Source organism: Aquarana catesbeiana, linkage group LG12, assembly GCF_042186555.1.
Source record: "Aquarana catesbeiana isolate 2022-GZ linkage group LG12, ASM4218655v1, whole genome shotgun sequence".
Classification (NCBI taxonomy): domain Eukaryota; kingdom Metazoa; phylum Chordata; class Amphibia; order Anura; family Ranidae; genus Aquarana; species Aquarana catesbeiana.
In genome coordinates, this window is record NC_133335.1 from 46,971,823 (window position 1) to 46,986,052 (window position 14,230).

The window sequence follows — 14,230 nt, forward strand, 5'->3', positions numbered from 1 at the left end:
ACAATACATGACGAGATGTATAAAGGGCTACAACCCAGGAAACCTAGAAATTTCCCTGTACAGCAAACTCTCAAAGATATCGTCAAAAAAGACTGGGAAGACCCAGAGAAAAAACTCTTCATACCAGCCACAGTCAAACTCAGATACACGTTTGCAGAGACAGACACCAAAACCTGGGCTAAATGCCCCAAAGTGGACGCCTCTCTAGCAAAAGTCACAAATAAATCTGACAGCCTTTGACGACGCGGGTACCTTAAGCGACCCCATGGACAAGAAAAGCCCTTTTAAAGAGGGCCTGGGAAGCAGGGGCTGCGAACCTGAATCCGGCAATAAACTATCAAAAAAATGGGTTTAATTGGCGCTACCTGGAAAACCTGAATGCTAGGCATGTACAGAAAAAAACCTTTGAACTGGTTTTGTATTGTTACAATCTTGCACATCAATATACATATCCCCTCAGTCAATATATGAGGGAGAGATATCTCAATAGCTAGGGCTTAACTGGGTAGGAATACATAAGTCTTTGGGATTTTTTGTCTTAAATACATGTTTTAAGAAAAATAAAAGTTTTTTTACTTTATCACGCTATGGAAGCTTTTTATATTTTTTGATGCACAAGGGTATTGCAATACCTCCACCAATCAGGATATATCGGAGGCATCCATCGCAGAAAACAGGGAGCGGAGAGTCCTACCTAAAAACACTACAGGCGTATTACCCCTGCAGGGGTTCCAGGAGTCGGTGAGTAGGAAATCAGAAGGGGGAGCACAAAAGTCACCTGGCAACATTCTCTGCACCAAAATCACCCCTGGGAGTTCCTGACCTGATATAGTGATACATTTATGGGACTATTACACTCTACTGTGATTTAACTGCTGCAGTACATACTGGGTCCAGGGTGAAGGGATTTTAGGACGCCTCTTACTCCTTTTCAGTCACTAGCTATTGAGATATCTCTCCCTCATATATTGACTGAGGAGATATGTATATTGATGTGCAAGATTGTAACAATACAAAACCAGTTCAAAGGTTTTTTCCTGTACATGCCTAGCATTAAGGTTTTCCAGGTAGCGCCAATTAAACCCATTTTTTGATAGTTTATGTATGAGTAGCAGGGCACCCACCGTGAGTGCTCTGCGTAAGGGAGGCAGCAACCTGTCTTTTTGCCATATAGGCCTGTCCTAAAGCGCAGTTTTTTACACGTGATACTGAATCCGGCAATAGCTTCCACCTGCACAGCCCGGACTTTATTAATCTAGTTAACCCAGCTTCAAAAACTACTGGAGAGTGACACACCTAGGGAAGAATTAATAAAAACCATCCCTACACTAACCAGAGCGGCAGCTTTTCTAGCAGATGCCTCAGCTGAAACTGTCAGGATATCTTCAAGGGTCACAGCACTACTCAACTCAGCCCGAAGAGCCCTGTGGCTGAAGTCTTGGGGAGGTGATATCTCTTCCAAGAACAGACTATGCGGGATTCCATTCACTGGAGACCTACTTTTTGGGCCTGAACTAGAAACGCTCCTAGACAGGACCGCAGCAAAGAACAAGGGCTTTCCCCAAAAAGAAACAAGGGAAGTCGCCCTTTCAGCAATTCAAAAAATTCAACAAGCCGGGAACAAAAAAGCGCTGGGGACATCAAAACTAAAAAGGCAAGGGTGAATTCATCCTCAAGCCTCCTAACCTAAAGAACAAAAAACAATGACTGTGTGCAGGTGGGGGGCAGACTCGCAGCCTTTTCCCACCAATGGATGGAAGCAACAAAAAACAAATTCATCATACGCACCATAACGGATGGCTACGCGATAGAATTCTCCACCTGTCCCCCAACCAAGTACCTAGTAACCATGCTGCCAAGGGACGACGATCGAGCAAAGGCCTTTTTGGAATCTCTGCAGAACCTACTGGATCAGAATGCCCTTACAGGAACGTTGGCGGTGAGTCATACAGGCTTGTACCGTCAAAGCGGTAAGGTTAGGTCCGGTTCTGGTCCAGAGGAAGTGTCTGGTAGACAGGAGAGACCTCACGGCTTTGGTTTCCAATCCTAGTAGGGGCTGGGATCATCCGCCAAGTCAGAATTTTTACCACCCTTTTTTATCGTTGTTTTTTATTGTTGGAAATATTTTTTACAAATAAATTTTTCTTGCTCAACTGGACTTACACTATGTGGAGGCCTTTTTTCCTTTCCTTCCTGGCTTTCTCCTCGTTTATACTTTGAGGATTGACGGAGATCGAGTTGAACTTGATGATCCCAGCCCCTACTAGGATTGGAAACCAAAGCCGTGAGGTCTCTCCTGTCTACCAGACACTTCCTCTGGACCGGAACTGGACTTAACCTTACCGCTTTGACGGTACAAGCCTGTATGACTCACCGCCAACAGCCTGTGAGTCCAACATTTCTGGTAAGGGCATTATATTTTTCCCTGATGGAGTGTGTGTTTTAAGAAGATCTGGCTTCATAGGTTGATATGCCTTACACTTCGTTGTGAAAAGCATTCGTACAAGTCTGGAACATTCTATTTCTCCAAGAATCTCCACTACACACATGGACTTGTTTTATCACATTATGTTTATATGTCTTACAATTCTCAGTTAATTCGTTTTCATATTTGTTGGTACAATTTTTTTGTCATGATAGACTTGTGCCATCATTCTCCTTTTATGTTTGTATCACTATGCTAACATAATCCCCCAGATTACTCATGTACTTCTGGTTGATTTTCTAATTTTTGATTTTTTTCCTGATTTCTATATTTTTTTACCCTGCTTGACGTCACATTCAGTGAGACACGTTTACATGGTTTATGATCATCTATTGGATGCAGTATTCCTTTGACACAGTAATTGTCTGTTTGATGCCATACACCTTATAGGGGTTGTTCATACACTTGGTCACCACGGTGATTCTACATTCATATAGATTTCTGAGTTTTTGTTATAGTGCTACACTTTATTGCTTTTTATTTACTTCTCACAATTAGTCTAATTGTAGTGTTGGCTGCTTCTGGAGTTTGAGCGGCAGTTCTCCCTATTCACCCACCCTTGAAACGACAAATACCAGGTACAACGGGGGAGCTTTTAAACTTACTGAGATTTCCTTTGGTGCTTTTATACAACTGAGGCACGCAGGTAAGACTGTGAAATTCAGGGAGGAGGAGCCTATCTCTCGGATGCTGCACTGGAAGACTTCTTAGAAAAAGAGTTACTAGGTACCTAACTCTATTTTTACTATATAAATGGAAAAATACTGAACATTTTCTTGTTATAACATTTTGTAAAAAATAAGCTTTCTTCATAAATTTAGGCCAAAATATATTCTGCTACTATTTCTTTGGTAAAAATACCCCCAAATTAGTGTATATTATTTAGTCTGTGTGTAAGTTATATTGTCTACTAACTATGGTACATACAGCATCTCAAAAAAGTGAGTACACCCCTCACATATTTGTAAATATTTTATTACATCTTTTCATGTGACAACACTGAAGAAATGACACTTTTGCTACAATGTAAAGTAGTGAGTGTACAGCTTGTATAACAGTGTAAATTTGCTGTCCCCTCAAAATAACTCAACACACAGCCATTAATGTCTAAACCACTGGCAACTAAAGTGAGTACACCCCTAACTAAAAATGTCCAAATTGGGCCCAATCAATATTTTGTGTGGCCACCATTATTTTCCAGCACTTATTTAACCCTCTTGGCCATGTAGTTCACCAGAGCTTCACAGGTTGACACTGGAGTCCTCTTCCACTCCTCCATGACAACATCACGGAGCTGGTGGATGTTAGAGACCTTGCGTTCCTCCACCTTCTGTATGTGGATGCCCCACAGATGCTCAATAGGGTTTAGGTCTGGAGACATGCTAGGAGATTCAAGCGAAAGGGGGAGCAGGTACCTGTCAAAACCAGGTATACGCTTACACCTCCCCAAAAAAAAAAAAAATTAAGTGGCAAAAGTTGAAGAGGTGAGGGTGAGAGGAGGCAGAAAAGCAGAATTTCCCCTTTTGGGTGAAGTTCTGGTTTAATGTCCCTTTTTAATTTTTTTACAGCCAAGATATTTCGGGAACCCCCCCTTCATCGGGGCTACAATATAACATACATACCCTGAATTAGCATTAAAGCAATCTATATTCCTATTTTAACCACTTGACGACCACAATACATATTTATGTATGTGTGTGTATATGTATGTGTATGTATGTATGTATGTATATATATATGTGTGTGTGTGTGTGTATATATATATTTATATATATATATATATATATATATATATATATATATACACATATACACACACAGTGCCTTGCAAAAGTATTCACCCCCTTGGCTTTTCACCTATTTTGTTACATTACAGCCTTTAGTTCAATGTTTTTTTTAATCTGAATTATATGTGATGGATCAGAAAAAAAATATATATACATAAAACTATTTTTCAGAAATAAAAAACTGATAATTGGCATGTGTATATGTATTCACCCCCTTTGTTATGAAGCCCATAAAAAGCTCTGGTGCAACCAATTACCTTCAGAAGTCACAATTTTAGTGAAAGTATGTCCACTTGTGTGCAATCTAAGTGTCACATGATCTGTCATTACATATACACACCTTTTTGAAAAGCCCCAGAGACTGCAACACCTAAGCAAGAGGCACCACTAACCAAACACTGCAATGAAGACCAAGGAACTCTCCAAACAGGTAAGGGACAATATTGTTGAGAAGTACAAGTCAGGGTTAGGTTATAAAAAAATATCCAAATCTTTTATGATCCCGAGGAGCACCATCAAATCTGTCATAACCAAATGGAAAGAGCATGGCACAACAGCAAACCTACCAAGAGACGGCCGCACACCAAAACCCACAGACCGGGCAAGGAGGGCATTAATCAGAGAGGCAGTACAGAGATCTAAGGTAACCCTGGAAGAGCTGCAGAGTTCCACAGCAGAGACTGGAGTATCTGTACATAGGACAACAATAAGCCATACGCTCCATAGGGTTGGGCTTTATGGCAGTGTGGCCAGAAGGCTATTACTTTCAGCAAAAAACAAAATGGCACGTTTTAAGTTTGTGAAAAGGCATGTGGGAGACTCCCAAACTGTATGGAGGAATGAGCTCTGGTCTGATGAGAGTAAAATTGAACCTTTTGGCCATCAAAGAAAACGCTATGTCTGGCGCAAACCCAACACATCACATTACCCAAAGAACACCATCTCCACATTGAAACATGGTGGTGGCAGCTTCATGCTGTGGGGATGTTTTTCAGCAGTCGGGACTGAGAAACTGGTCAGAGTTGAGGGAAAGATGGATGGTGCTAAATGCAGGGATATTCTTCAGCAAAACCTGTACCGCTCTATGTGTGATTTGAGGCTAAGACGGAGGTTCACCTTCCAGCAGAACAATGACCCCAAACACACTGCTAAAGCAACACTTGAGTGGTTTAAGGGGAAACATGTAAATGTGTTGGAATGACCTAGTCAAAGCCCAGACCTCAATTCAATAGAAAATCTGTGGTCAGACTTAAAGATTGCTGTTCACAAGCGCCAACCATCCAACTTGAAGGAGCTGGAGCAGTTTTGCAAGGAGGAATAGGCAAAAATCCAGTAGTAAGATGTGGCAAGCTCATAGAGACTTATCCAAAGAGACTTGGAGCTGTGATAGCCGCAAAAGGTGGCTCTACAAAGTATTGACTTTAGGGGGGTGAATAGTTATGCATTTTTTCTGTTATTTTGTCCTATTTGTTGTTTGCTTCACAATAAAAAAAAAAACATCTTCAAAGTTGTGGGCATGTTCTGTAAATTAAATGATGCAAATCCTTAAACAATCCATGTTAATTCCAGGTTGTGAGGCTACAAAACACGAAAAAATGCCAAGGGGGGTAAATACTTTTGCAAGGCACTGTATGTGTGTGTGTGTGTGTGTGTGTGTGTGTATGTGTATATATATATATGTTGTGGTTTGCAAGTGGTTTACCAGGATTATGGCTGAAGATATCAGCCATAACCTCCAGTACATTTTTTTTTTCTGCCGGCGCCTGGCTTTCTCATGAAATTGTTTCGAGTGGCTCATAAGCCATTGGAACACTTTTAGAAGCGGCGGGAGGGGATGTGTACCCCCCCCCCCCACCGATCGCCGGTGTTTCTCGGGATTACCATGTTTGCCGGTTCGCCCGAGAAACGATGGTGCGGCCAGCTGCTTCCCATAAGTGATCGAAGAGTAGATGCTTTTTGATCACCTCTATGGCCTTGGAGGACCGGAGCATCACCATGATGTCACTTCCGGTCCAGGCTGGAAGTAAATAATTTTTTTATTTTTAAGCAAAAGATATTTTGCTTTTAAAGGTAAAGAAGAGATAGGGTCTTTTTGACCCCAGATCTCTCCATAGAGAGAACCTGTCATCCTTATTTCTATTACAAGGGATGCTGTTTGGAGGAAAGAAGGGAAAGGGGAGACATGATTGAAACCTTAAAATACATCAAGGGGGTGAATAAGGTTCAGGAGGGTAGTTTTTTCAATATGAAACCAAAATCAAGAACACGGGGACATGATCTCAAACTAACTGGCGGAAAGTTCAAAACTAATCAAACTTCCAGCAGAGGTAGACAGTCAGCAGTAAATGGCTTCAAACATGCTTGGAACAAACATAGAGCTATAGTCCGACAATAAAGTTAAGGGAAGAAAACTTAAAAAAAATTTAAAACAAAAGAAAAACAAAAAACAAGGGCACACTCGATGGACTACTCTGTCTTTTTCTGCGGTCACTTCTCTATGTATCTATGTTTACATTCCTTGTAATAGGCATACAAGTGATAAAAAAATTAAAAAATTAAGGGACAGTGTAAAAATAAAAAAGTAAAATAAATAAGAAAAAAAAAAAGTAAAACGCCCCCATTCCTCTGTGCAAAACTGAACTCTGTGCAAAAGTGAACTCATACATAAGTTGCGCATGCATATGTAAGTGGTATTCATTCGTGTACGTTAGAGCAAGAGCAAAAATTCGAGCACTAGACCTTCTCTGTAACTCCAAACGGGTAACCTGTAAAGGCGTTTAAAGCGTCACCTATGGAGATTTTTAAGTACCATTGTTTGTCGCCATTCATGCGCAATTTTAAAGTGTGACGTGTTACGTATTTATTTACTCGGCATAACATCTTCCACATTATACAAAAATGGGGTATACAGTATATTGTGTTTTTTTATTATTATTCATTAAAGTATATTTCTTTTCAAAAAATTGCATTTGCAAAACCGCTGCACAATTACCACATGTCATAAAAAAATTGCAACGGTCGCCATTTTATTCCCTAGGGTCCCTGCTAAAAAAAAATTATAATGTTTGGGGGGGTTTATACTTAAACAAAAAGTGCCAGAAAAAGCCTGGTCGGCAGTATAACTGAGGGCAAAACATTTTTTAGGTTTGGATTGAGTGAAGAGGGATTGGAATACCTGTCGGGTATTTATTGTTATCTGTGCTTCCATTAGAGAGGTTCACCCTTTATTTTAAATTTCCAAATTTTAGGTTGTTCCCAGAAAAGTAATAGCGGGGAAATCTTCCAACAGGGACCACTAGTGGTGACAACCAGGGATTCCCTCACTTTGGAGCAGTTTCCTTTCACTGAGCTGGCTGCTGAGGGAACAACTTGAAGGACTTCAGTGCATCTTCTGTGGAATTTGAGAATGAATTGCTCCAGAGTGTTGTCAGCCACCAAGGATATTAAGGGATTGTTTTAATGCTCATGCAATGAGTATTAATAATATGTAAATGCTTGAATGCCCATAGCCTGGTCACATGTTCATTTCAAGCATTTGCTCTATTACCTGCAGGCAAAAAAAAAAAACGCACATGAACCTCACTTCTGATGCCTCACTTCTTAATCCGAACTGGAAAATGACAGCTGGAATGTTACAGGTTCCTTTTGGCAACTGAAATGTGAGGCCTTGTTTAAAGAATGCAAAGCTTTTGAAAGAATAATCATGAGAAATTCTCTTTAAAGTTCTAAATATTTATTGTTTTATTGGAAAGTAGTAAAAAAAAAAACAATTAACACGTTAATTAGAAGAGAAGTCATCCATTATTTGTCCGCAGTCAGCTCTTCCCCCTCGTCTGTTGGTGGTCGCCTTCTCCTGAAGAATCCGAGCTGCAAAATCAGAAAATTATATGTTAGATTCAAGAGAATAAATCATTATTTTATTAAGTGGTTGCTATGGTAACCCAATTGACGTGATGGCGGCCATTTTGCAACTCACCTTCCACATGACAAATACAAACAAAGCCAAGATTAGCAGCCCCCCAAAGACTCCCAGGATTATCCACCACACAGGAATGTCTTTCTGGCGGTCCGGAGTCACCCACTGAACCACCGTCTCAGCCTGGGGGGGGGGGAGCGAGATGAAAGACAGGTGAGAAGCATGTGAGAGCCTAGAAAAATTCCCCCATTAAACTAAACACGGGTTGTCATGTGTGGTCAAAGAGAGCGCCTGGCGGGAGGTTCTTTAAACTACCACACTGAATTATTTATGGCAATAAGCTAATAACGGTTGTTCAGTTATTTTTGTGTATTGTCTCAAATTTTCACTGATAAGTGCTGTACAATTAAATATAACTTTCCTCATTATAAATTCCTGATTTCCATTCGAATGCTCTGTAATCTCTACTACAATCTTTGCCCTCTGCTGCCTGCAGAAAAATAGTATTGTTATTTGGTAATTTGACTGCACTTTTTGACATAGCCAGAACCAAATTTGAATAAATGTTTTTCTTTGGGGGGCAGTTTATAAACTGCTTTTTTTTTTTTTTTTTAATTGTTAAATTACATACCACTTTTATTTAAGCCAATACTTTCCTGTATGTGATAGGAAACTTAAAGAAAGCAGTATAGTAAAATTAGGAAATAAAGTATTTCTCAACCAGATTTCCTTGGACCAATAAACCGGTAGTAAGCCACGTTTTTTTTTTTTACAATGCAAAGTTATAATGAGCTAGTATGCATCTCATACTAGCACATTATGTGAAACTAACCTTAAAACAAAGCCCTCCAGCAGCTCGCTGTCACCGCTGACAGGGCTTCCATCTTCACCTGGGCTTCCTTTCGGGTTGGCGGGCCCCGGCCCGAGCCGCAATGACGTCACTCCCACACATGCATACGGGAGCCACAGTTCACAGCACAGGGTTCTGAAGGAATGGCACGGTGACGTCACCGGCAGCTTCACAAGCAGATATCTCCTAAATGGTGCACTTTTTGCAATTTATGCACTGTAGCACTTTAATTTAGTTGATGAGATTATAATTGATGTGATTTATTGGAGTACATCGTGGTATCACAGTATAGTGTATGCACTTTGTGATCCAATTATGTGTTGTAATTAATACACAGTAGCACTTTATTGTAGTTTATGGTACCTATGGGAATGAGCGCTATATTCTGAAGTATATTGATTATATGTCAGCACACTTCAATTGTCGAGATGTGACCACCTACTCTGAACTGATGTTAGTGGAGGCCTATGTCGGTGTATCTTTCTGGATGTTCATGTGACTTGATCTTATATTACTTATTGCTCTATATTCTACACCTATGTGTGTTTTATACTGTGTTTGTATCCTTTTCTCTAAAATATTTAAAGTGTTACTAAACCCACAACAATAAAATCAGTCTGTATTTGGAGTAAAGCATGCTTCTTTTACTCACTGTGGAACCTAAGGGGTTAATCCTGCGCATTATGTAAAAAAGGCTACTTGATCCTGCTTTCTCTGATCCTCACCTTCTTCCACAGTCTCCAATCCATCTCCTGATAGTACAGAGCCTTAAGGGTCAAGCAGCACACGCTCAGTTTGGTGTGCAATCCTAGAGAGGTTCTTTTTTTTTCTTGGGAGAGTGCATGTGATCAACAGAGGGCCAATCGGCACTGTCCAGACAGAGGGTCAGGGATCCTATAGCTTCATAGGAGAGACAGAGGAGAATGAAAACTCCTACTAGCTTTAACCACTTGCTGCCCACCCACCCTCGTTCTGGGTGGATGTCATATGATGGTGCACCAAAGCCCACGGGGGCACGATCGTGACTGTGCCATGTTGCAAGGACACAGGGCAACCCTGCTCTCTGTAAAGAGCCACTGACATGGCTCTTTAACCATGTGATCGGCTGTGTCCAAAAACAGCCGGGCACATGTAAACGCGGAAGTGCTGTAAATCGGCTCTCCTCACCTCACACTGACAGTGTGTGGCAGGGAGAGTCGATCAGCGGCATCTCCTCGCAGGGGAGAACAGGGAAGGTAATCAGGGCACTGATCATCAGTAAGCTGCAGCAGTTCCACCATTCAGTGCCAATGATTGCCCATCAGTGACACAAATAAATGCCCATTACTGGTGCCAGTCAGTGCTGCCTTTTAGTGCCCATCAGTGCCTGCTCATCAGTGCTGCTCATCAATTCCCACCAGTGCCACCTATCAATGCCTACCAGTGCAGCATAATAGTGCCTCCTCATCAGTGCTGCCTAATCAGTGCCGCCTTATCAGTGTTCATCAGCACACATCAGTGAAGGAGAAAAATTACTTCTTTACAAAACTTACTGACAGAAACTAAGAAACTTTTTTTTTTTTCAAAATTGTCAGTCTGCTGGGTTTTTTATTAAAAAAAAAAAAAAATATCTTTAAATACCACCACAAGAAAGCTCTATTTGTGTGAAGAAAATGATTAAAAATGACATTTGGTTACAGTGTTGCATGACCGTGTAATTGTCATTCAAAGTGCAACAGCACTGAAAGCTGAAAAATGGCCTGGGCAGCAAGGGGGTGAAAGTGCCTGGTATTGAGGTGGGTAACCAGACACTGATAGGAATCACAAGACTGCTATATACTGCTGATGAGAAAAGGTATTTAGCAGTTTATATATTTAATAAAATAGATGCATTTCCATGTTCTGTGTACTGTGGGAGACCAGATATAGTGAATGAAGGGTCCTGGGTTTAGTAACACTTTAATAAAAATGTTAATGATAAAAGATCTACAACTTACTGTTCACACTAATGTACTGTGAGATGTAGGTGGGTTCCCTGAGACCTGAAAGTAATTTCAAGGATTCCTCTGTATTAAAAAGTTTGAGCAAGGCTGCGAAAGTATGTATACTTTAGGTCAGTGGTCTCTAAACTGTGGCCAGGGGGCTGGATGTGGCTCTTTGCTTGCCTTTATCTGGCCCTTGGGGCTCTATTCCACCAATTGACCCCAATGATGGAGCACCATTCCATCTACTGACACCATCAATGGGACACGATGGGGCACTGATGCAGGGGCATTTTCTACTCGCCCTGGCCACAGTCTGGCCCCACCTAAAGCCTAAAGGACAGTTTACTGACCCTTTGCTTAGAAAGTTTGGAGAACCCTGCTATAGGTGATCCCAAGTGTCAGAATTTTCACACACATTCTATATGCAGTGGAGCACAGAAAGAAAATAGTAGACACCCAAATAGGGAACTTGAGCAGCTGGGGAGAGTGGAATTCTATCTAAAGGGAAAGTCGGGTCAGACAGAGGAACAGATGTACGAGGAAGAAAAGGACAACTGTTTTCTACAAGTGGACGGAATATACACAGGGCCAGACAGCTGCAGTAAGCAGAAGCCAGGAATACATGGTCATTTTGTAAGATACAAAGCATGCCAAGGGCAGTAACCAGTAGCAACTAAAAAGAATGTACTCTGTACAATTCTGATTAGGTCTAGCAGTACAAAATAATTATGATGGGTAAATTCTAGAAATCAAATTCCAGTTTACTGCAGGCGCATCAGCTAAATGGGCTACCCGGCACATCATTGCCTTGCCGAATATATTTATTAGGTTAGAGATGGAGATAAGAAGCACTGGATCCCAATGTAGATCAATTTCAAAGTCAATATAGAGGTCGTATTGAAGCATAGAAGGGTTTTTGCTGGAGGCTCATGAACATGAAGAGGCCTTTAGGGAACACTTCATGTAAAAGTACTGTAAAAACAGACCAGACTATTTTCCAAGCAACCATAGAAATTTATCATAAAATGTCAAAAACACAGACCAACACATTTTGAGGGTTTCAACAGGTCCCTGCTTGGAATAGCCTGGCAGGATATGGATGGTCTTAGGCTTGAACAGTTGAACATTCTAAACCAGGGATCCTCAAACTACGGCCCTCCAGCTGTTGCGGAACTACACGTCCCATGAGGCATTGTAAAACTCTGACATTCACAGACATGACTAGGCATGATGGGAATTGTAGTTCCTGAACAACTGGAGGGCGGTAGTTTGTAGACCCCCGTTCTAAACAATCAACTACTGAAGCATGTTCTTAACCCCTTTTAATGTGTGTTTTTTTTTTTTTTTAATTACAGGTATTTTCATAAAGCCTCAACAATTTATGCAGTTCTGTACATTCGCATCAGTCCCCGCCCTTAAGGAGCTTACAATCTAAGGTACGTATCTCATCTGCATGCACACACATATTATGGCCAATTCAGACAGGAGCCAATTAACCTACCAGTGTGTCTTTCAAGTGCAGGAGGAGTACATAGAGGAAACTCACACAAACGCAGGGCGATAATGCAAAGTTCATGCAGGTGTTACCATGATGAGCTTCAAATTGAGTTCTGCAAGCCAAAGGTGCTAACCACTAAGCCACTGTGCTGCCTTATAGTGTTACTAAACCCAGGACCCTGCCCTCACTATATCTGGTCTCCCACGCCTAGCGCCAAAAGGAGCAGAGAGGAGACACATGGCAGAACCTGCTCCAGGAGACGACGCTGGAGCTGCTTTCCCCAAGCCTGCCACGCTTAGGGACACCGGACCGAGGTGATCGCACTGTAAGATGGCCACACTCTGAATCAGCTCCGCTCCTTGGCTGCCCAGAGCACACCCGCATCCAGCTCTCACAACACCCCCAGACCTCACTACATGTCTCGCCGGCATCGAGACACCTGCCTGCCACACGCTGGAGGACAATGGAGCCCTCCACCGTGACGGGGTAAGGACCAACCGGCAGACAGCGGGTGGGGGTTTCCTGGGGGTGTTAGTGCCACGCCACCGGCCACCTGGGGGGGTTGTGCTACTGCTCCTGTACTGCCCGGGGGGGGGGGGGGTTGTTTGCCGCCCCCCCCAATAAAAATAACACTTATCGGTGTCCGGCCAAGCACTGGTTAAAGCTTGTAGGAGGAGTTTTCCTTCACCTATGACTGTCCTTTGAGGCTGCATGGCCCATGACCCTCTGTCTGGACAGTGCTGATTGTCCCTGTGCTGATATGCACCTACCCATACACGCTAAACTGAGCATGTGCAGAGTGGCTCTGTACTATCAGCAGATAGATTGGGGACAGTAGAAGAAGGGAGGATCAGAGAAGACAGAATCAAATAACCGGTTTATATAATGCGCAGGATTAACCCCTTAGATTCCACAGACAGTATAACAAGCATTCTTTTCTGCATATACAGACTGATTTTACTGTTGTGGGTTTAGTAACACTTTCAAATGAAGTTCCACCCAAAAGGGGAAGCTCCACTCGTTTGCACCCTCTCCGCTGCCACATTTGGCACTTTTTTGGGGGGAGGGGTCACCTGGTTATAGCAGGTACCCACTCCCACTTCCCAGTAAGATCGCCACGGCGATCTACGAGTATGTCTGGCCCCTCTTACTCCCCCCCACAGCCTTCTAGGACACACACAGATCCCAGAAGATGACAGGACCATTCACAAAGCACAGCTTGACTCGTGCTCCAGCTATAACAGAGCAGCAGGTAATTCCATCCATCTATGTCCATCCATAGCATATTTCGCTATTTCTATGCCACCTTCCATCTAGTGCAACCTTTCTCAATCAATTTCAGTCTTAATAAACTCTTGCTGGTAAGTACTCTAGCTACAGCTCACAGCACATTATCATGATGATCATTGGGAGCAACGCTCTTTACATTTGTGGTCAATGGGAAGAATCCCCCTCTTACAGATAGATTAAAAGATCTTTGATGTCTGTGGGAACATATCTGAGAGGCAGCAATTTCTCCTTCCTCAAGGAACCTCTAGCAACCTTTTGAAGAAACCCTAGGGTTCCATGGGACCCTGATTCAGAAATGCTGGTCTATCAGAATATATTAAAAATCCACTCCTGCAGTTGGACCAGAGATTTGAAGGAGAACTCCCTTTATGTCAATTAGTACCATAAATACAAACATGAAAAAATCAAAGAGAAAGCGCCTCTTAAGTATCAGTGTTTAT

The 14,230-nt window shown here is 42.1% G+C and overlaps 1 protein-coding gene across 1 annotated transcript in view; it reads right to left on the reverse strand.

Annotated features, from left to right (window-relative positions):
- Window positions 1-7,994: 7,994 nt before the first annotated feature.
- Window positions 7,995-14,230, reverse strand: part of LOC141114169 (integrin alpha-IIb-like) — a 97,818-nt gene continuing 91,582 nt past the window's right edge. The window contains 2 exon segments of the mRNA XM_073607698.1: window positions 7,995-8,139; window positions 8,249-8,371. Coding sequence (XP_073463799.1) covers window positions 8,074-8,139; window positions 8,249-8,371 — 189 coding nt within the window. The 3' untranslated portion in view covers window positions 7,995-8,073.